General features: G+C 42.9%; 1 protein-coding gene across 8 annotated transcripts in view; it reads right to left on the reverse strand.

Moving 5' to 3' along the window:
* The window catches only part of SGPL1 (sphingosine-1-phosphate lyase 1), a 110,685-nt gene that overhangs the window by 48,358 nt on the left and 38,118 nt on the right, over positions 1-24,209 (reverse strand). For 4 of the 8 annotated variants that reach the window (XM_057530638.1, XM_057530637.1, XM_057530641.1 and 1 more), the window contains 3 exons: positions 22,012-22,097; positions 16,040-16,254; positions 14,693-14,754 (listed from right to left, as the gene is read on the reverse strand). In XM_057530638.1, the coding sequence (XP_057386621.1) occupies positions 14,693-14,719 (27 nt within the window). In that variant the 5' untranslated portion in view covers positions 14,720-14,754; positions 16,040-16,254; positions 22,012-22,097. Of the gene's footprint in view, positions 1-14,692; positions 14,755-15,600; positions 15,818-16,039; positions 16,255-22,011; positions 22,098-24,209 lie in introns of those variants that run through there. The other 4 variants (XM_057530640.1, XM_007167726.3, XM_057530642.1 and 1 more) reach the window with 4 other exon arrangements.

A 24,209-nucleotide genomic window follows, 5' to 3' on the forward strand; every position in this document is an offset into this window, starting at 1 on the left:
ACTGAAAGAAGACATTTCCAGACCCACACTGGATGGTGCTTCTTTCCTTAATAATAACAATCCTTTCACCATGATTTAATGGGGGCTAATCAGTAGAATGCATCAAAATCATCCAAGGAGCTTTTTTCAGAACACCCCACCCCAGAGGTTTAGTAAGCACAGAGTGGAGCCCAGAAATATATATTTTGGAAAACTTCCCCCAGGTGATTGTGACAGACATCCTTGCTTGGTTAAGAACCCTTTCTCTACACTACAACATGGCCCTACTCTCCCCATCCCCTTCTTTGATAAAAGAATTACCCAATAATTGAGTTAACATATTACTAGACGGGGGTAAAAAGACATCCATCAAGTTTTACTGTAAGTGTTAAAGTTGGGACCAAGCCACATCAATCCACAGATCAACGCATTACTTATGGCTAATATTTATTCTCTGGCCAGATACTAATGAAAATCAAAATCTTCCACTCTGCAATGCTTCAGAGAAAAAAAGGATTTTGTTTTCCTCTTCCTTCCACTTTCTTCACCTCTAATACAAGTGCACAATTCAACACTCAATAGTTTTTCCAGAAGAGACAGAAATCTGAGCTTTAAAGCAGGAATGGGCTGTTGAGGAAAAGAAAAACCTGTTTTACCCAGTTCATCCACTGCCTGAATGTCTTCAAATCAAATGGTACTCTAATGACTGAGACTCAGATAAGGGAGTGAAGTTAAAATACAGAAGAAAGCCTAAAAGTTAAGTATTTATTCTTACTCTACTTCTGCTCTAAAAATGGGGAAAAAAATTAACTGAATCTCATTCTCTTTCATATTACATTCTGCAGAACTTCAAAGTGCAAAGTAAACAGGTAAGGAAACACTATTGTCTTTAGAGCCTCAAAAGGCATTAAAGTTTATCAGCAAAAACAGATCACAAGCTCAAAGGGAAAACTCCCTTGGGTCATTAAAGAAGTAAGAATTGAGCAATAAACCAAACAGCCATTCCAACCAACCAACGGTGACTGTGTGATATAGAAATGTTTAAAGGGACCAAGTCATCATTTCTTAGGAGGTAAAGAGCAAACCATATACTTCCCCCCAAATTCCACTATGTAAGTCAAAAGATCCAGCATCTGAGAAGTTCATCTCAAAAAACTTAACTGTCCACATTTCCCTTCCAGCCATGCCTCGAGTCAAATATACATGCTCAGTACTAGTTCACAAGCACTTACAAAGTCTAATAGCTCTACACTTAACACTGGAGTATTTGGGCAAAGCACCCCGTCACTGAGACACAATCTTGGCCTCAGAAAGGAGAGACAGCCATGCAATGTTCTCAAGTCACTAGGAGTGCACTCACAGAAAATCCAAGCTCCTGGGTTCATAAAAGTGGGCAGCCCCGAAGACTGCCAAATGGTTGCTGAAAACTTTTTATTCATTTACTTGTGTTCAGGACCAGGCATCAAGTGAAGACAGATGCTGATTCTGTCAACTAACAACTCTGAGCACCTCTCTTCTGAAGTCTATCAAGAAAGGCACTACGGGGAACTTAACCTAGCAGAGAAGACTGAAATGCATAAGACTAAGTTGAACAAGCAGAGGAACAGGCTGAGGGATGTAGAGGTAAGGGCAATCATGGGTTTTCTTGGTAAATACATTCTCAGCCTGAGGGAAGTAGGGAAGATGCGGGGGAAAAAGTACTCTGCAAACCTGAACATGTCAAGTTGCCAAATTTGCTATGAACTCCCAGCATCTCTTAAAGTCAGTAGCTAAATGACTTACTGTACTTGTGCACAGAAGTTACCTTTCAAAGTAAAAAAGAAGTTCATTATCCTCCGAAGACTGGAAATGAGAAACCCTTGGAGAATAAGCAAGGTCTAGTGGAATTAATCCTACATTCTTCACACACAAAGGAGAAGTCTTGACTTCCCTGAGCATACCACAACTGGGGAAGAAGTTGTCTAGGCTTCTCCCTTCCCGTACTTCTTTTACTAATAGGATTATCTATCTACCTTTGTCAGAGTTAAGATAGCTAGACTTTTTTTTTTTTCCTAGAAAAGCTAGACTTTTCTAAACTAGTTATAGAAATCCCCTCCCTTCAATAGTCATGCTGATATTAGAGATGAGAAATACTGAATATATGCCTAAAAGTGTAACCTAAGTTAAGTTGCAAAGCCTACTTCTCTGGAGATTTCTAACAAATAATCCTGTTCCAAAGAATAAACCAGAGACCTATCCCTGGGTCTCTGACTGATACTCAACGGATACAAACATTTTTCAAAATCTAGTCACAAAGGAGATGCTTTTTAAATCTGAAGTAAAACTCTAAATTTAAAATTAACACTTGGAAGACTTTCAGACTTTTTGGATAATCTATTGAAAGTGCAGGAGAAAATGTGTGCTTCCAGCGGAAAATCATACATTGTCTAGGACATCCCTCTGATTCTGATTATATGGCAGTTATTTTACAAGTCTGGAAGTTGTAGATAACTGATAGCAATGCAAACTGATCTTAATCTATAAACATAACATCTGCCATGTCCAGTAAAGGTTCAAATGACCTCCCTCTCTACTATGGAAGAAACTAGTTTTGCCTCCATTTGTATACTCATTTTAATATTCTTGATCTATAAATGTGTCTGTTCTTTGGACTTCTCCTTTGAACACTGTGAGTAAAATAAAGTGTGTATTCATTTCCTAATCATGTATGAGTGTCATGATTTTACCTTTTTTGGGAAATTATCTTTTAACAAAAGCTAAATGTTTTCAGTCCCCTAAACTCCCCCACCAAAAAATACTTGGGAATATAAAATCTTGCAAATAATACAAAGGGTTCAGGACATCCTGAAGACCAGTCATATATGGAATCCATATTCCTCAGATTAATAATGCCTTCTCTAAAATGAATCATAGAAGTAGCCTTAATATGACAAACTATCCTATTATATAGAAAGCAAACAACATTTTTGAGAACAAAATAGAAACACTGGATATATCCATTACTTACAATTCTTCAGGAAAAGCCTCATGAGTATAGTAAAAAGGAATGAAGTTCTGATCCATGCTACAACATGGATGAACCTTGAAAACATCACGTTAAGTGAAAAAAGTCAATGATAAAACACCACATAGTATTTATATGATTCATTTATAGGAAATGTTCTGAATAAGGGAATCTATAGACAAAAAGTAGTTTGGTGCTTGCCTAGGACTAGGAGACTGGAAGGAAGTGACTACTAATGAGTAAGGGGTTTCTTCTGAAAATGTTCTAAAATTGTGGTGACAGCTGTACAACTCTGTGAATACACTAAAAACCACTGGATTGTATACTTTAAAGAAAAAAAAGCATTATGACTCAGCAATTCCATTTATGTTCACCAAATGTTCTCTTGGCTAAGACCAACCACCTAAGATTGTTTGGATTCAAAGACTTTCTTTTAAAAAAAAAGTCTTTCTGAAAAAAAGTTTCCATATGGCCAAAGATAGCAGAAACTTTGCAGTTCCAGAAACAGAGATTAAAGCTTTGGACTCCAAATGAAAGCAACCCTAAGTATCTTAAAAATAACGTAGAGGGGCTTCCCTGGTGGCGCAGTGGTTGAGAATCTGCCTGCCAATGCAGGGGACACGGGTTCGAGCCCTGGTCTGGGAAGATCCCACATGCCACGGAGCAGCTGGGCCCGTGAGCCACAACTACTGAGCCTGCGCGTCTGGAGCCTGTGCCCCGCAACGGGAGGGGCCGCGATAGTGAAAGGCCCGCGCACCGCGATGAAGAGCGGTCCCCGCACCGCGATGAAGAGTGGCCCCCACTTGCCGTAACCAGAGAAAGCCCTCGCACGAACCGAAGACCCAACACAGCCAAAAAAATAAATAAATAAATAAATAAATAAAGTAGCTATAAAAATGTCTATCTAAAAAAAAAAAAAAAAAAAAAAAAAAAAAGATCTCCTGAACTGATGCTAGAGTTCATGGCAGGGGCAGCATTTAAAAAAAAAAAAAAAAAAAAAAAAAAATAACGTAGAAATTTATAGAGTAATTATGGATAAACTAGACAAAAAGGGTCATTATTGTCCAAAGGTATAGTTTTTAAGGGTCTATAAACAAAATTACTAACTGCTAAAATGACAAAACTTTTTTAAAACACTTTTTGTGTTTGTTCATGAACACATACTCCAGCCACTACCCAGGATATCTGAAAAGGACAGAAACCTCTGAGTAGTGTCCTAAACTGACACCTCATCACGACTCCTGTGAACTCTTTGAGAGTCTGAGAGTCGTGTTAATAGTGTTTTACAGGCCACTGTGGTGTCCTGGAAAGTCTGGATAGTGTTCAAAGGCTTCTACTCTAATTTTAGCTCTCACTTAGAAGCTGTGTGACCTTTGGCACTTATTGAACCTCTATGCAACTGGATTTTGCTCATCTGCAAACAAAACTAGATGCCATTGTTATAATTCAACAAAAAATTCACAAGAAAAAAACAATTCACAGGGTTGTTGTGAATATTAAATGCAGCAAGGTAATGAGCAAATGACTGCAGATAATAAACACTTCACAAATTATTTGATGCATCTGAATTCTCTGATAAACATTTTCCTTTCCTTTTCAATTAGCAGCAAGGAAAAGTGACCTTTGCAATGTTCCAGGCAAAGCCACAAAGGCAGAGCTGTGAGAGGCTTTAAGTAGTTTGATTTCCATGCCTATGCTGTATTTTCCTACAGATGATGGTAATAAATGCAGGTAAATCGTGAGCTGCTCCTCAATTTTGTAAGACAGATGTTAAATCAACTCAGCCTTCAACAATCTAATTCAATCAAAAGGTTGCAAGTGTCCCCTTACCTACTAACAAAACAGGATTAAACCAGTTACCTACTTATGTTTACAGATCATAAACCTGATTTCAGTCATCCAGATAGACTGTTGTTGACTGCTGCAGTCATGACTCATGCGAAAGCATCTGAAACCTTAAGCTTATCAAAAAGGGCTGGGTAATATTCTAATCCTAGGCTTTCTTCCACCCTGGCTGCAATACAGCTCAACAAGGAGCAGGTCCACCATGGCATTCTCATATTTGTCCTCAATTCCTCCCCATTAGAGTTTGAAACAATTATCAATTTCCCTCAACTGTCTCAAAGACTCAGCACCATTAAGACTGGAACTCAAGGCAGGATTAATGTATTCCTTTTTAGACTCATCTACCAAAATGCAATTCAAAGGAGTGAACTCAAATGCCTCTCAGGAAAAGTCTCCAAAAAGAAGGTCTTCCCACTACTGAGTACAAGGCATAAATATACCACAACTACTTAGGTTCCAAAGAGTTCCAAAGGATTATGATTCCAGCCTTGGAATTAACTGCTACAAATGGTGTTTTACAAATCTAAACTCTGCTCTTAACAGAACCCTTTTAATACTCAAAAAGAACCAAGGTTTTTTTTTCCCCATCAAATGTTTATTAATAGTTATAGACTAGGTAAACGAGAACGCAAAGAAAAGGGCATTTCACATTTTAGAAGTACCTATACTACTTCAGGAAAGAGTTCTTAAAGCTCTCTCCACTGTGCAGGTAACAAAAAGTTAAGACTTGTTGCCCAAAGCTAAATCCAAAAGTTATATACTAAGAAAACCCTATAGGAGTATAAACTGGTACAACCACTTTAGAAACCTGTTTGGCAGTACACCTCACGACCCAACAATTGTATTTACGTTTACTAAAAGACATGTTCAAGAATGTAGCAATGTCATTCATAACAGCCAAAAACTAGAAACATGAATGTTCATCAACTACAGAATGAATAAATTTTGATATTTTATACACCATAAAACTACACAGCAATAATTCTTAAAAATACTGCTACATCAGACCATGGCTGAAACTCACAGATACAATCAACATTCAGAACAAAAGACATTCACAAAAGAAAATATATTGTATGTTTCCATTTATATAAAACTGAAAAATAAGCAAAACTATCTACAGTGAGAAGAATGACAACCTTTGGTGGTTATCAACTGCGAGGGATATGAGGAGCTTGCTGGGATGCTGGACATTTTTCACATCTTGATCTAGGCAGTGAGTACGTGTATCCATATACAAATATTCATTGGCCTGTACAAATAACATTTGTGCCCTTTACTATACACAAGTTATCCCTCCAAAAAGAAAACTCCACACTTTTTTTTTTTTATTTAAAAGTGCTTTGTTCACTTTGTAGGATAACAGGACACATAAATAACAGTGTGCCAGGAGAACAGGTGAGGACGAGTGCTCTGCGGTTTCTGCCTATACAACAGGCAAGTCATTCATTCATCAAACACTTATAGTTTGCCTATTTCATGACAAAAAGCTCATATAGCTATGTTATATTAAGTCAAAAAGCATTATTAGATAAAAATCACAACTTACTAGATAAGATGTAACAATTTTAGATCTGGATGCATCTAGTAATAAAATATCAAGTTATGTACAACAAAATCTAATAGAACTACAAGAAGAAATAATTAATAAGGCATAAGGATGCTTAAAGAGGCATCCACAAAACAGAAAATCCAAATAGTCAATGAACATTTAAAAGAACACACCTCATTAGTAATCAGGGAAATGCACAGGGAAAGCAATTAGATTTCAACCCTACTGAACTGGCAAAAAAATTAAAAACCTGTTAAATATCAAGTTTGTCAAGCTGTATAGGAACAAGAACTCTCATCCTACTGTTGCTAGGAGTATAAACTCTATCAACCTCTTTAGAAAAGTTTGGCATTTTCTAGTGAAGTTAAGGCTATATACCCTTTAGAATCCACCAATTCCACTACTAGGAATAAATCCCAGAAAAACTCTTACTCTTGTGATCATTTGTCATGTACAAGAAAGATCATAACAGTAATTTCAAAAAAGCCCCAAACTGGAAACAGTCCAAATATCCATCATCAGTGGAATGGCTAAATAAATTGTAGTAATCATACAATGAAATGCTACATGACAATGAAAATGAATGAACTAAACTATAAACTACATGCAACAACATGGATGAATCTCACAAATACTGGGCACTATAGGAAAATCACCAAAAATACATATAAATCGTTCACTGCAATCCCTATCAAATTACCAATGGTATATTTTTCACAGAACTAGGACAAAAAATTTTAAATTTGTATGGAAACATAAAAGACCCCAAATATCCAAAACAATCTTGAGAAAGAAGAATGGAGCTGGAGGAATCACACGCCCTTACTTCAGACTATACTACAAAGCTACAGTAATCAAAACAGTATGGTGCCGGCACAAAAACATACATATAGATCAATGGAACAAGATAGAAAGCCCAGAAATAAACCCACACACTTATGGTCAATCTACGACAAAGGAGGGAAGAATATACAATGGAGAAAAGACAGTCTCTTCAACTCCTGATGCTGGGAAAACTGGACAGCCACATGTAAAAAATTGAGATTAGAACATTCTTTAACACCATATATAAAAACAAACTCTAAAAGGATTAAAGACCTAAATGTAAGACCGGATACTATAAAACTCCTAGAAGAAAACATAGGCAGAACACTTTCTGACATAAATCACAGCATTATTTTTTTTGGACCTCTCTCCTAGAGAAATGAAAATAAAAACAAAAATAAACAAATGGGACCTAATTAAACTTAAAGGCTTTTGGACAGCAAAGGAAACCATAAACAAAATGAAAAGACAACCTATGGACTGGGAGAAAATATCTGCAAACAATGCTACCGACAAGGGATTAATTTCCAAAATACACAAACAGCTCATGCAGCTTAACATCAGAAAAAGAACCAACCCAATCAAAAAATGGCAGAAGACCTAAACAGACATTTCTCCAAAAAAGACACTCAGATGGCCAACAGGCACATGAAAAGATGCTCAATATCGTTAATTATTAAAGAGATGAAAATCAAAACTACAATGAGGTATCACCTCTCACCAGTCAGAATGGCCATCATTAAAAAGTCTACAAATAATAAATGCTGGAGAGAGTGTAGAGAAAAGGGAACCCTCCTACACTATTGGTGGGAATGTAAACTGGTGCAGCCACTATGGAGAAGAGTACAGAGGTTCCTTAAAAAACTAAAAATAGAGTTACCATATGATCCTGCCATCCCACTCCTGGGCATACATCCCTAGAAAATTCTAATTCAAAAAGATACATGCACCCCAATGTTCACAGCAGCACTATTTACAACAGCCAAGACACGGAAGCAACCTAAATGTCCAGCAACAGATGAATGGATAAAGAAGATGTGGTACATATACACAATGGAATACTACTCAGCCATAAAAAAGAATGCAATAATGCCATTTGCAGCAACTTGGAGGGACCCAGAGATTATCATATTAAGTGAAGTAAGGCAAAGACAAATATCATATGAAATCACTTATAAGTGGAATCTAAAAAATCATACAAATGAACTTATCTACAAAACAGAAATAGACTCACAGACATAGAGAACAAACTAACAGTTACCAAAGGGGATAGTGGGGGGGCGGGAGGGGGGATAAATTTGGAGTTTGGGATTAACATATACACACTACTATATATAAAATAAACAACAAGGACCTATTATATAGCACAGGGAACTATATTCAATATCTTGTAATAACTTATAATGGACAAGAATCTGAAAAAGAATATAGATAGATAGATACATATATATCTATATATATATAACCAAATCACTTTGCTGTACACCAGAAACAAACACAACATTGTAAATTAACTATACTTCAATTTTTTTTAAAGGTTAAAAAAAAACATATAAATCCATTTGTATCAAGTTGAAAAACAAACAAAATTAAAATTCAGGATGCAGAAATAGGTGGTAACACAATTTTTTTCCTTAAACAGCAAGGGAATAACTATCCCCAAAATCAGGATAGTAGAGTGATATCAGTAGAGAAAAGGGAAGGAGATGTAACCAGGGTGGGGCACATGGGGTTGGGGGTGAACGCTCTATTTCTTAACCTAGGTGGTAGATATATGACTGTTTTCTTCATTATTATTCTTTAAAATGAGGATACGTGCTTTATACACTCTTCTGTTTGTATAACAAATTAAGAATGCAGGTAAGCTCTTATCCTTCCCATTTCCTCTTCCTGCCGAATGAACGCGGACCTGACAGCTCAAGCTCAAAGCAGCTATCCTGACCTGGAGAGGATGCACTGAGCGGTGGAACCTCCTCAAAGACTTAGGAATGGAGGTATCGATAAGTCACCAACTGTTGACTCTGGATTTCTCTTACTTTAGAAAAATTTATTTCTACTTTTTAGAAATCTCTATTTCTGCAGATTTTTCTCTTATATTCAGCCAAACCTAATCCTGATACATTCAGTGATTTGGACAAATAAAAACTTTCTAACATTTAAAGCTGTCCAACAATGGAAAGGACTCCCTGAGAGACTCTACCGCACCCACTCCTGGCCAGGCATTGTGGAAGGGATTCCCACATGGCAAGGGAAGTGGCACTGCAGGATTTCTAAATGCCCTTCTGGCAATTAAGATTCTAAGGCTACTACGGGAACAAACTAGCTCTGAAGCTGTGGCAACTCTCTGCCTCTGAATCTATCCTTCTGTTATCAGCGAGAACATTCCTTTTCTATAACATTCCATGACCTACGTTCTTCAAGACAGCTCCAACACTATCTTCTCACTTGTACCTTTCAAAACTAACTTGACCTTGACTTCAGCATACTCCTCTACCGAACCTTCCTCAACTCTGTTATGTGCTTCATGGGGCTGTCCTATAAATTAAATCACCCAGGTTCCTATATCCTCTGGTTTCCAGTTGGGTTTGACCAATGAAAAGCTCCAGCAGACCAGAGGGTGGGAAAAGAAAACATGTGAGGTGTTTATTCCCCTTGATTCCCTTCCTGCTAGGCCACTGGTTGGAAGTGGCTGCATTCCCATAGGTTATCTTCTCTTTCCGCTAAGTTCTCTCAAGTTCCAGAAATTACTCCTTCTCTTGCTCCGTCAGGCCTAAGGGTGCTAATTGCTCTTAGCCCTGAAGTGTTTCACCAACCCCTGTTGGTGTTCCTTAACTCTGGGCAATCACACTGTTGGAGTGCACCAGGAGATAACTGATAGACCCAACAAACTATTTTCAGCCTGCACTGTTCCGTCGTCCCCGATGGCTCCTATCTCCCCATACCCCATAGCATGGTTTTTCTCTCAGTAATTGAATTCTGTATGCTTCCACATATGGACTGATTCACTATAAATCAGTTCCCTATGAAAAAGTCTTAATCCCAGGCTGATTCCCATTTCTGCCACCAGTGTGTACAAACTACATGTAATACTAGATCGGGCAATGCCTAATTAAGAGGTAAATGTTACTAAAAATTCCTGACACACAGACTGCAAAGCCAAGCCAAAGACTGAGATTTGGGGTTTATCTATTTATAACTTTCCTTTCCTTCAGACCAAAAGCTGGAGAAATTATCATACTTGTTATTATATTTTGCTTTATTTACAAGTATGGAACAAGGCCAAAAACAGTGCTCATCCTACAATGGCCACTCAAATTGTCAACAAAAATTGAAATGTCCTACCAGTTCCAATGAATCCTCCCTTTCTTCTAGACAAGCCTACAAATAAGACACCAGATTCAAATAATAGAAATGAGCTTTTAGTGTCAATCTTTCAGTTTATTGCTTAAATCCCATTTGAGAGTCATAAAGAAAGCATCCCTGAAAAAGATTCAAGGGTCAAAGATAAAGCTCTAATATCTGGAAAGATTTGATTTTTGCACCTGAAAAACAAAACTGAGACAGGCTTACTGTTTCCAAATCAAGAGTGCTGCAGAAATGTTGCAAAAGACAGCATTTCTTAGGACTTTTACTGTGCTTCAGAATATCATGCTGTACACTCTCCAATATATATTCCAAAGTAGCAGAGCTTGATCCATGGGCAAAATAACCCAAGTATCACTGTAACAGACCCATTAAACTCTAAGAAAAGACCTAATGCCCCATCCACATGAATGCCAGGGCTGCACAGATACTGTTACTTACGTTAAGGAACCTAGACCAGGGTTTCTCAACCTGGGCGCTTCTGATATTTCGGGCCAGATAATTCTCGGTTGTGGGGCACTATACCCCAGAGTCAGACAATCAGGTGCATCTCTGACCTCTAGCACTCCTCCAGTATGACAATCAAAAGTGTCTCTACACACTGTCAAACGTCCGGGGGATGGGGGTGGGGGCAAAAATTGCCCCTGGCTGAGAACCTTGACCCTAGTTCAACTTTTAACACTCACACCCCACCCAGCACTACCATGGTGCATACGGTAACTCTGAGTCATCCATCTGGATGGGTCTATGGAGTAGACTTAGCTTTATAAGGTACCTTTTTTTTTTTTGTTAAAGCTAGGAGTATTTGGCAACTCGCAAAGCGATACAGACCCCTAGCACTAGGAAGGAGGAGAAGATGGATGAAAAGAATGGTTGCTAAAGTGGAGAAAGATTGCTAAAAGATTTCCAGACTTGAATTCCCTCTGAAAGCATCACAATTCTCAGATGAGTGAATACACTCACTCATTTTATTCTCTCTGAGACATAAGTGGAAAGTATCACAGTCCGTGGCATAAATGAACAAATGGAAAAAGGCAGGCAAAACCCCTTAATCAAATGAGGACAAAATCAAAGGCAGGAAAGCACTGAGGGCTGACAGCCCAAGAGCCTTCGTCTGGAATCCAAAGTTTGTCATATATGGACTCCAGTCCACCTTCAAGTTTTATTGCCACAGCATACTGTCCACAAAAGTGGCTTTCTACCCTCTCAGACCCAATGCCCCCTTCTGTAACAAATATTTTGTAATGCTCTTTATTCTGAAATGAAATTCAAAGATTATAACATTATACCCATAGACATAACTTTTAAAATTTCAATATAGTGCCCCAACTGCAATGTAAGGGAAGAGAAACAAGATTTGTATAATAAAACGTATGTTCAGACAAGACGAGACTGGAAGACAAAAGCATCCCCACCACTCTTCCAAAGTGTCCCCTAGAGGGCAGAGCTATCCCACTCCTGCTCCACACAAACCTGCTCTCAATGGTCACACAGTTCAGCAACCTCCATCCCTTTCGATGAATATGACACAGAGGCAGCATCACAAAATAGGTAAGAAAGAGGGCTTTAGGGCTTCCCTGGTGGCGCAGTGGTTAAGAATCCGCCTTCCAATGCAGGGGACACGGGTTCGAGCCCTGGTCTGGGAAGATCCCACATGCCGCGGAGCAACTAGGCCCGTGCACCACAACTACTGAGCCTGTGCTCTAGAGCCCATAAGCCACAACTACTCAGCCCATGAGCCACAACTACTCAGCCCGTGTGCCACAACTACTGAAGCCCGCGCGCCTAGAGCCCGTGCTCTCCCACAAGAGAAGCCACCGCAATGAGACGCCCACACACTGCAACGAAGAGTAGCCCCCGCTTGCCGCAACTAGAGAAAGCCCACGCGCAGCAACGAAGACCCAACGCAGCCAAAAAAAAAAAAAGAGGTCTTTGAAGTCAAACCAGCTGTGGCTAAAACACAGCTCCGCCACTTCACTGCTATGGTACCCTCTCTAAGTCTAGTTTCTCACCTATAAAAGGAGAATGCCAGCATATTTTTCAGAGTTTTGGGGAAAACTAAATGAGTATGTAGAATATCTATTTCTGCACCTAACACATAATATGTGCTCAATAAATGTTAGCTATCAGACTTAAATTATTATTCCTGAATCCACCTCGTATTATGTCTTAGCTTATGCCCATCTTACTCTCCCAGGAGAAAGGATGGATGACTGGATATTCATTTAGCAGAGATAGTCTAAAAAGGACTCAGGTACAATATAAGAAAGAAGTTGCATCATATGACTTGTAAGGTTGTTTCTAATTCTGAGATTCTACCATATGCTGCCCTACACTGAGGTTATCTTCTATTAACTGGGGTCCTTTTTTCCCAGTTAGAGGATCAAGAACATGTCTAATGCATCATACTGTACAAAGCAACTATAGAGAAACACCTTGAACTCAGATCATGACAGTTTAGTGTCCCCCTTGAAAGCCCAGCCCTGGTCACTGGTTCTTTACCATTTAGCACAGGACAGTCAAAGAAAGAAGGACAACTTTTCCAAAGAGAGCACCTCAAGCAACATGTACAGTGTCTTCAGAGAGTGATGATTCAAGGGCCAGCTGCTAGCTATATGAATTAATTCCTTACACCAAGGAGCAAAGCAACACCCCTAAACATCTAGATTTTCAAAAGAGGAAGTGGAAACTAGTGGTGACAGCTAGAGAAATACTTCAAACTGATTCCAAAGTTAATATTCTGAAAAAAAGCACTCACTGCTCAGACTGTTAAAGGGAGCCCACAGGCCCAAGAAGTAATAAGCACATGGCTGGGCATGGAGTTATATCCTACTGACATACAGGAATCTTAATTTACATATACATATTGCTTTATGAAACAGAAAACAGAAATTGCCAATTATTGCAAATCATTCTGCAAGGTGCTAACAGTGGTTATTTCTGAGTAGTGGAATTATTGGGGGTTGCTTCCTTTTGCTTATTAATAGTTTCCAATTCTTCTAACATATTGCTCTCGTAATGAGAATTCAAAATTACACAACACAATTCATTATCTACTGACAATCCATAAAATCTGAGGCAAAAAAAACTATTTTAGGTGAACTCTTCATCTGAACCTGTGGATAAACCACAGGTTGTCTCTAAAAATCATCCTTGCTCCCCACCTCAAACCGGAACTAATCACAACTTCGTTGCCCTCTTAATCTCTCCTGCAGACATTACAGGTTTTGACACTACAGGACATCATTATTAGTTTTCGCCAATTTCCCAGTGACAGCTACCAACTCTCTGGGATAGTGAGATAAAGAGAAGGAAAGGAAATGTTTTAAATCAATGTTTTTTTGCACAAAGCGACATCAGATTCAAAGAAGTGACTTATTCAAAACTAAACGCAGACACTTCTACATCGCTATTTGAAAATCACGGGCTCCCCACAATCCTCACACTAACAAGCCTCTATGAAAAAAATAAAAATCAATAAAGAGCCTCTATGGAATCATGAATGTCCCAAGAATAAAACGTCATTTTGGTAAACACTCATTTGGCAATTGTATTTTCCCTGCTCAGTGAAAAAACAGCACAGAAAGATCTCAAGAGAGGGGAAAAAAACCAGCCTCTACCAAAACAGGCATACCCCTCAGCACAGCAGAAGCAAGTAAATTCAAACCAGCTCAATTCAGCAATTAAGCAACTCACCATATACGAAGCACCATGACAGGTGTTTATCATCTCTAAACAAATAAGACAAGATATCTGCCTTCCAGGGAATCATAACTCTAGTCTGGGAAACAAACACTTATAAACTAATATACGGCAGATACAGACAAAATTTAATAGAAGTTTTAAAACTGTTCTGGTAGGTATAAGAAAGGAGAGATTAAAATCAACTGCAAGAATTTTGAAAATGATTCTTCATATTCATTATACACACACACACACACACACATACACTTAAATCAGTCACTTATCCCCCTTAATCATTAAACCCAAAATAAAAGGTGGCAGAAACTCTCAGCTACCAAAAGCAAGCATAGAGGTGAAATCTACACACTCATCCTTCGGACTAAAAATAAAACGTAAACGACAAGTGACTTACAACAAGAATAGATGCAAAAAGGACTCACCAACATCGGAAGGTCCGTACTCGGCATCTTCCTCTTCCAGGCGTCCTTTCAGTGCCTCCCCTCTGCAAAAGGGAACCACGTTTGTTTACTTCTAACGCTTTAAACGGTCCAGTCGGCCCGCCGAGATTCGCGAGAGCTGCAGAGAAACGGTTCTCTCCCTCCTTTAAGAGCTCAGATTTCACTCCTAGCTTTCACACTCCACCCCAGCACCCCAAACCAGCGAATCAGAATCCTGCTGGCACTCTGCTTCCCTCCCACAGCTGCCCAAAAGCTTCCAGAGCCAGCCTCCCACAAAGCAATCCCCCCAGGTAGCTACCGGGGGAAACGCCCAACCTGCAGCGGACCAGGGCCTGAAGGCCAGGAGCCCCGCCCATTCAAACTAACCCGGCCGAGACGCGGACGCTACAGGCAGTCCAGTCCCAGGGTCCAGCCTCCGGTGGACTCCCTTTAGAAACAGGTAGGCCTCGTTCTCGACTTCATCCCTCCCTCCCCACAACCCTCTCCTCGCCTGCGAAGGACCAGCAAACCTGCCCACCCCAAGACCACTCCTACCCCGCCGGCGTAGTGGAGTTTCGGACCCCGCTCCTTCTCGGCCCTGGCGCCCTCCCCCACCCACTCGCGAACCTTGCACTCACTCAGACCTCGGGTGGTCGGCGCCCCTACCCTCAGCCCGAACCCGAGCCCGCCGCGAGCTGCTAGCCCCTCGGTCCGGCCTGGCCCTTCCTCCTCTCCTCGCCCTTCCAGCACTCCTCGCCCTTCCAGCACTCCTCACCCCTCCGCAACGGGACCCCTCCGCAACAGGACCCCCGCAGTCCCGACACTCCTCCCTCTCTCCGACCAGGACCCGCCTCCCATTCAGTCCTGACTCTCCCCTATACCAAGCCGAAGCCTTCCTCCCCAGCCCGGACCCTCCTCCTTCCTCCGGGTCCGCGGCGGCCCCGTCCACCTCCTCAGCCGGGAGCCAGTTTCTGCGCTCCTTTCCTCGGACACTGTCTCGCCGGCCCTGCACCTCTTCACCGCGAGACCGACTCGCGGGCCGCTGGGCGCAAGCTCCCCAGGCGGCGTCTACTGCTGCCGCCACCGCTGCCGCCGCCGTCGAGATTAGAGATCCGGCCGCCGGCGGCCCCGCCCCTCCCCGCCCCGTCCGGAAATGGCTCCCACGGTGCCCTCCCCGTTCCCCAGCCCTGGCGTGCGCGGCTCCGCCGCCGGTCACGCGCACGCCCCGGCCTGGGCGCCAGGCCCGCTGTCCCCTCCGCGCCCCACGGCGCGTGCGCGCCGCCTGCTGGCCTGGCGGGGGCGGCGCCCAGGCCTTCCGAGAAGATGGAACGCGCCCGCCGCAGACGGTACCTGGCTTCTTCAGTCTCCCTTTTTAAAAACCAACTTGCTGGTCACTTTTGGTCACTTGGAGCCCCTGAGAGAGTCAGCCTGCAGAGCACTGTTCAAACTGATCCATAACAACGACTCGAGATGGGTCTCCAGAGAGGCCTTTGGGATCTTAATGAGTGACTCAGAGATTTGCTCCTTGTCTCCTTCCTGGAGACTTCCATCGAGGTCAGCGATGCCTGAAGAAAAGCGACAGGAAAACGCCCTTATTGGAAATATTATCCCTATCCTCCCCTCTCCCCACAAAAATGGATAACAGTGACTATAGGTGTTGGGCAAAAACGCTACCAATACTACTTTATTTTCGTGAGCAATGTTGGGAGTCATCTAATATTCAAGTGAGAGCACCCACCAGGATCACAGAGGTCACCCTTCATTTCCAGAAGAACTAACTCTTAAGTCAGTTTCATGACTTGCCCATGTTGTCATGGCACTAATTCAGCAGAAGCAGAAGACAGTGTAGTTACTTGTAACTGATCGGTGATCTGCATACAGTATTTTTTTTTCAACAAATTATTTAAATGACACCTACATGGCATCTTGAAATCTTAATAAAAATGACACTTATGAGTGTACCCAATTCCATTCCCTTGCAAAATGTTGTCATGACACTAATTTGGGGTGTCATCACTACCATCGTTACCCTTATCTAGTGCTCTTAGGATGGAAGTCCTTGTTATCACATCTGCCCTTTTCTGCACGGCCCCTTTAGCACTTGCCAGTTTCCCAGCCAGAATGGTCAAGACTATGAAAGAGTCAAACAGGTTATCTCTGGGCTTCGTTGCCCTCACCCCTACCCATCAGAAGTCCTTTTATCACATCTGCCCTTTTCTGCACGGCCCCTTTAGCACTTGCCAGTTTCCCAGCCAGAATGGTCAAGACTATGAAAGAGTCAAACAGGTTATCTCTGGGCTTCGTTGCCCTCACCCCTACCCATCAGAAGTCCCAGACATCTCTACTATCCAGAGCTCCTGAATCAGGCACTAACACCCCCATACCCTTAGTCCTCTTGCTGTTCCCCAGCAGACATGCATTCTCAGTGTTGAAGGGTCAGAAAATGTCCTGGGCTTCCTGCCAATGCCTACTCATCAAGAGTAACTTTGGGATTCCAGTTATGTCCTCCCCAGCCCTCATCCCCTACCCCTCTGCTTTATTTCTTCTTCAGATCCTAGGATCTGCTCTCCCTAGCCTCCTTAACTGCCACCTCTCATCCTTTAATTTAGAATTTCTGTGCCAGCTGACTGCAGGGCAAGGTCCACGTCTGATTGCTCCCTAAACTTCTGTGGTACAACTTCACTGCTCCTCACACTGCACAGTAGGTGGTCTGTTCATTCTTCCCAGATGAATGAATAAATTCAACCATATTGTCTAACCTTTATTGTTATGGACTGAAGGTTTCCCCCCCAAATTCATATGTTGAAGCCCTAACCCCCAATGTGATGGCAGGGGCTTTGGAAGGCAGTTAGGTTTCAATGAGGTGATGAGGGTGGAGCCCTGTAATAGGATTCATGTCCTTGCAAGAAGAAGAAAGACCAGGCAGAGCATTCTCTCTCTCCCTCCCTCCCTCTCTCTCTCTCTCTCTCTCTCTCTCTCTCTCTCTCTCTCTCTCTCTCTCCCTCCCTCCCTCCCTCCCTCCCTCCCTCTCTCTCTCTCTCTCTCTCTCTCTCTCTCTCTCTCCATGCACAAAGAAGAGGTCATGCAGGCACACAGTGAAACAGCAGCCATTTGCAAGCCAGGAAGAGGACCTTACCAAAAACCAAATTTGCCAGCACCTTGACCTTGGACTTCCCAGCCTGCAGAACTGTGATAAATAAATGTCTATGGCCACTCAGTCTGTGGTATTATGCTATAGCAGCCTAAGCTAAGATACTTACTTTGCCAAGAACTATGCTAAGGCAACTTTACATCCAAGGCTGTATTTATGTCCTAACTTGCCCAGATCAGGTGACTCTCATCATCTCTCCACTTGTAAACAAAGACATTAAGGCCCAGAGAAGGTAAATGATCATCCCAAAGACACACAGGAGAATGGAGTGGAGTTTGGATGGAAAGTGAAGTCTTCAGATTTTGTAGGAAGGACCTAAAATATGTTTGTTAATGAATTGGAATCAAAGAATGTTAGAGCTAGAGGGGCCTTCAACTATTTGCAGTTCAACCCCATAATACATGCATGAAGAAACCAAGGCCGGGAAAGGAGCATGACTCCTGGCAGTTCCTGGCAGAGCCCAAGGGCCCTGTGTGAGGGTGTGTGCGGGTAGGGGGGCAGGGGCTGAGACTTCAGGCCCACTGCTCCTGTTCCCCACACTCCCCTCTGACTGCAGCTTAACATCAGGGATTACAAGAGAAGCATCAAGTAGAAAATGACCAGAGATAAAAGATGCATGAGGATTAAGAAAGAAAACTTCCGCCTTCACAGGGGGAATCACAAAATGGAGCAAAGTCCCCACTGACTATCGGACTCACATGTCCTAGCTATATTGGTGAGCCCTTGGGAGAAAGCAAGAGAGCAGAGAGCAAAGGGGATATAAATGAGAGAGAATTACAGTTCAGAGAGAAGAGGGATGTGCCAAAGCAGGAGTGATGGCTACGGAGGGGACAAACGTCCACCTCTTTCCCCTCTCCCCCCAGATGCTCGCACAGTAGGGGCTTCGGAAGTTCTACAAAGGAGGGGCTCAGGTGGCTGGTGGGAGGCAGAGGTGGGGTGCTGGGGCTCCCATACTCGCGGCGTGGTCTCCCAGTGAGCGGCCCTGGCATCACCTGGGAGATGATTAGAAATGCAGTTTCCTGGAGCCCCACTCCAGACCTACCAAATCTCCATCTACAGTTTAACAAGATCCGCAGGTGAGATATATGCGCGATAAAACGTGAGAAGCAATTCTCTCAACACCCTGCTTGCAGAGAAAGCACAGTGTTTTTTTTTTTAAGATTGTGCATTTGTTTGGGATGGTTTAAGGAGGTTGATGAAGAAAATGTATGAGGGTGAAGAGGAGAACTAATGCTCCCCAAGTTGGCCTTTGGTGCCATCATGGTGCCCTTCCAGGATAAAAAACAGATTGGGAGGGATTTTGCCTATGGGGGACCAGGGAGAACTGAAATACCTGCTGATGACAGAGGGCTGGGGATGGCAGGGGGCAGAATGTGGAGGAAGATAGTCTGGACTTTTTTCCCCATGTGGCTTCTTTTAAAATAATCCATGCTGGCAAATCTGGTTCTGCTTAAAATGGCAGCTAGCCATGGCCAAGTTAGTGACACCCGTCCCTCTAGACACAAGCACACAGTCCCCACTCTAAAAGCAGGAACATGCTATCATGCCTCCACTCCTGACCCTGACACCGCCACCCCCAACCCACCCAACTGGGGACTTTCTATGGAAGTTCAGCTTAGGACAGGGCTGCGGGCAGATCTCAGGGCAGCTGCAGCTTCTAAACCACGCCTGGGAAGGAATGGCCCACAGGAAAGCCCCCTGCAGGACATCTGGTCATGGAGCCTAAAACGCCCTGCTCAAGGAGGGGCAGGAAACCACCCAACAGCAGCAGGCTGGGATGATCATGACAGAACCGGCCACTGGGGAAAAGGGTGCTAAGAGCCGGCCAGGGCAGGGAGCATGTGCCCGGAGGTTGCCACACTGGGATAAAGAGCAAGGTGCAGTGGATCACTGAGCTACATGTCCCAGGTGCCAATTCAGCCAAAAGTCAGAGTGGCCAGGCCAGATCCTGAGAAACAAGTTATTTCCCAAGGAAGCGCACCTTTCCTGAGGAAGCCCCCTGTTGCTATCCAGGCTACACAATCACTCCTAGCAAAGCAGCAAAACCAGAGAGTGACTGCTTATCAAAAACCAAATAAATACAAACTTCCTTGGGCAGAAGGAAACCAGCTGGGCCTGTGATGACAGAACAGCTTTGAAGGCAGACGAGCCTCTACCCAGAGATCACTGTGTGGCCTCAGGTGAGTGGGTTTAACTGAGCCTGGGCTTCCTTGGTTGAAAAACAAAGGTTAATAGCATCTACCCTGGGACTGTGAGGGCGGGTGGGTATCGGTACCCAGCACAGGGCCCGATCCACAGTAGGCACTCAGGAACTATCAGTCTAACCTCCTCCACCATGTGCACGATGGAGTTCAGATAAGATGCCAATCTAGGCTCTGTGACCAGCTAAAGCAAGCCTAGCTCTCTCTCATCTCATTGCTCTAGGTCTGGCTCAGTCCCCATCAGGACCTGATCCTGACAATTGATTAGTCTTTCCAACGTGCCCCTTGCCCCACTGAGTGCACCCTAGGCCTTTGCAAGGCTTACCCAAGAGCTACAGATCTATCGTATTCCTGCAGATTTTTGGTGTTTGTAGATCAGTAAGACCCAAACCAACTAAACCCAACACCCCTTGTTTATGGGAGTTACAAAATATATGTCGTAAACAGGGGTGAGTACCTACCTACGTAGCAATATAGTGTCCTAACTTTAAAACTGAAAGCCATCAGAAAAAAATCCTACGTGAAGTTAGCAGATGCATGAACTTACGATGGATAAGTATGCACTGAAGGTAATATTTAATATTGTCATTTTTTCCTTTATATTTGCCATTTTGAAATAAGGCTAAATTAGTATTTTTATACAACTACATACAATTGTTCCGAACGGGAAAGCTACAAATGCAGTCCAGTATAGAGGTGTTGTCTTGTTGACTCTAGTACTATGTGAGCAGCATTACCACGGGTGATGTGATTTTCCAAAATGATGGATTAAGAGTTGATAAAGTTCCAAACGAAATGAAGGATAACCTACCTGCAACTTTCAACATGGTAGATGTGCTCCAGGAAGAGTGTATGATAAAACCATGTTTTTAAAGAAATCCACTTTTTCTTGTATGAAAGTGAAATTGAGTTCTTGGCCCATGTGACTATGAACTGGTTTTTCTCCTACATGATTGTTCTGGCAGGATGTTAAAAAAAAAAAAAAAATGTGTAGGACTCAGGACAATTCTTCATTGTGAGGGACTGCCTTTGCAATGTCTGCATTATAAGACATCTAGCATCCATCACCATTACCAAATGCCAGCAGAACTACCCCCATCATTGTGACAACCAAAACTTTAAAAAATTTTGGGATTCCCCCTAGGGAGCCAAACTGTCCCACTGAGGACTGATAACAGGAATGCACGCTAACACAAGCCTCATGTTAATATCTACAGCTGAATGTCTGTCAAGTTAGGAGGGACTCAAGCATCATCCGGCCCGGCACATCAGAACCTCCAAGGAGCTTTTCCAAATCCCCATGTCAGGGCTTTCCTACATTCCCTGGTGAATGAGGGGTGGGGCCCAAACATCTGTATTTTGAACATCCCCAGATAAAAGTTGCTAAACCCTATCCATTCTCATCAATTTCTATGCCTTGGTCCCACAGCTAGTGGAAACCGAACCTAGAATTCCTGCTCTAGAAGCCCAGGCCCATAAAACATGATGAAACTTATAGGTTCTCCTGCTGGCTTTGAGACTCACATGCTGTGTGGCTTTGGATTCACCCTTTACCCTCTCTGGGTCTCAATTTCCTGAGCTCAAAATTGGATAGAGAGGGGAAGCTGCTCTCCAACTCTGTCAGTCTAGAATTCTCTATGCCCTACTTGGGTTACACTTCCCAGAAGCCTCTGTTTAGAAACTCTACCTCTCTGTGCTCAGGGTCCCAGGAGGGGCCCTTGATCACAGAGTTATTTGGTTGGAGAGGGTGTCTGCCCTGGTCCTGCGCTGAGGATGCATGGTGGGGCCAGAATGCCCTGGGAGGCCAGCGCCTTATCCCTCTCCCTCCCCTTCAGTGTTGACACAGATGGGATGCAATGAAGAGTAATATAAGTCCTGTGTAAACAGAGGACCAGGGGGCCAATTAGTAACCTTGACCCATGGTTACTCCTCGCCTGGCCCTGCAGAACCGGTTTCCAGGACTGACTCACTCAGAGGAGCTGGGCTTTGGACAGCTGGGCGGGCAGCAGCTATATCCGGAGCTCAGGGTCAGGGTAGAAGGAGAGGGCGTCCATCTCTGCAAGCAGATGGAAAAGATTTTATGTCTTACAAAATTAAAGAAATTTTCCCCAGTTTTTTGTTTTGTTTTTTTTTTTAAACTAAAGGCAGTTGTTCTCCATGCTCCATGCTCTGGGGAACGGACCTAGGCAGAGGGATCAAGGACAGCGTGAGCTGAGGGGGCAGGATGAACAGGAGTTAACCAGGCAGAGTGATGCAGGAAGAGTGTTCCAGCTGAGGAAACTGTATATGCCAAGGCCCAGAGGTGGGCTCAGGAAGGCCAGCGAGCATGGCAAGAGTTAGGGGGAGGGGAGGGAGAGGCTGGTGTACAGGTCAGTAGGGACAGATGTGTAGGGCAGGTGTACAAATGCACATGCCTTCAGGGGCCCAAGCAGGTAATGGGAGAGTTACCATTTGGGAATGTAGACCTCAGGCTCGTTCATTCATCCATTCAACTATTTAATGTTAGGTTGCAGTATCCTGGGTGGGGGATGAATCACTGAGCAAAACAAAGATCCCTGCCATCATGCAACTTACATTCTAGTGGAAGGAGACAGACAAATAAACAGAATAACTAACTATATGGCAAGTTAGAAGGTGCCAAGGGCTGTGGAAAAAGAAGCAAAGCCCAGTATGGGAAATAGAAAGTGTGGGGTATAGAGCAGGATGTCATGGGTGCTACAGTTTTAAGTAGAATGGCAGGCAAATGCAACATGTGATGACTCTTTATCTTTAGTTAGCAACAGGAAACAGCAAGCCAGCATAATTTCTGGACAAAAAGAGCACAAAAATATTGTAGGACCATATTGTGTTCTTGTTGCAATTTGCATAATCTGTCTTGTGATCATGATGTAACTTGCTGAATCAACCCCTCTTTGTTAATTCCATCTTTCTCTCCCAAGAGAGAGAAAAGAAATTCGTAGTTGCACAGTAATTGTCAAGTGATCTAAAAGGTCATAAAGAAGAATATGACTAAGGAACTCCCAGAACTTTGGGCAACTTACTCAATTGTTTTGAAGTTTTGTTTTTTTCATCAGAATATACTATATGTACAGACCAGTCCACAAATCAAAGAGTAGAGCTTGATGAATATTCACGGCGTGAACGTCAGTGTTCAGCACCCCTATCAAGAAACAGAGTATGGCCAATTCAATTGTTTTTAAGCAAATGCAACTGAGAACTAGATGGAGATGTTAAGTGTCCTGAGACCTCAGGACCCTGTAGGATATAGTATTTCTAACTTTATCGAAAGAGCAGTAAGCAGCCATTGAGGTCCTTTTAATCAAGGAGCTGACCGTATCACATTTGTGTTTTAAAACAATTCCTCCGCATAGTATAGAGAATGGCTGGAAGAAGATCCAAATGGCAGACTAGGTACAGGCTTTTGCTTTCATCTCAGCAAAGAGTGAAGGCGGTTGGTTCTAGGATAGAACAAGGGCGTGAGCTTAGAAGATGGACTCTTGGAAAGTGAGATAAACAGATTAAAAGGAGCTTCCCAGAACTACAGTCCACGCTGTGCCCTGACCAGCAGGCTGCCATGTGTGACCAAGCTAGCAGCCCCTGAGGAGAAGTCACATTCACAGCTCAAGACAAACTAACCCATGCCTAGTGGGCTATACCTTTAACTTGTTAGAGCAGGATTGGGGTACCTCTCCCTTAACCACGGGACTCTTTCTGACCTGATCATTTCCCACAAAATAGAGCTGGTTGCAGCAGTAACCAATAGAGTGGTTACATTCATGCTGAGGCTATTTCTATCTACCCTAGTGTTGTGGGCTGAATTATGTCCCCCAACAATTCATATGTTGAAGTCCTAACTCTCAGTACAGTACCTCAGAATGGGACATTCTTTGGAAGAGGGGTCATTGCAGATGTCATTAGTCAAGATGAGGTCACACTAGAGTGAGGTGGGCCCCTAATCCAATATAACTGGTGACCTTTAAAAAGGGTGAATGCAGACACATACATGCACACAGAGAGAATGCCATGCGGAGATAAAGGCAGAGATGGGGACTATGCTTTTACAAGTCAAAGAACACCAAGGACTGCCAGCAAACCACCAGTCTGGGGCAGAGGCATTGGGCAGATTCTTTCTCACAGCCCTTAGAAGAAACCGGTCCTGCCGACACCC

The sequence above is a fragment of the Balaenoptera acutorostrata genome, chromosome 16 (assembly GCF_949987535.1).
Source record: "Balaenoptera acutorostrata chromosome 16, mBalAcu1.1, whole genome shotgun sequence".
Taxonomy (NCBI): domain Eukaryota; kingdom Metazoa; phylum Chordata; class Mammalia; order Artiodactyla; family Balaenopteridae; genus Balaenoptera; species Balaenoptera acutorostrata.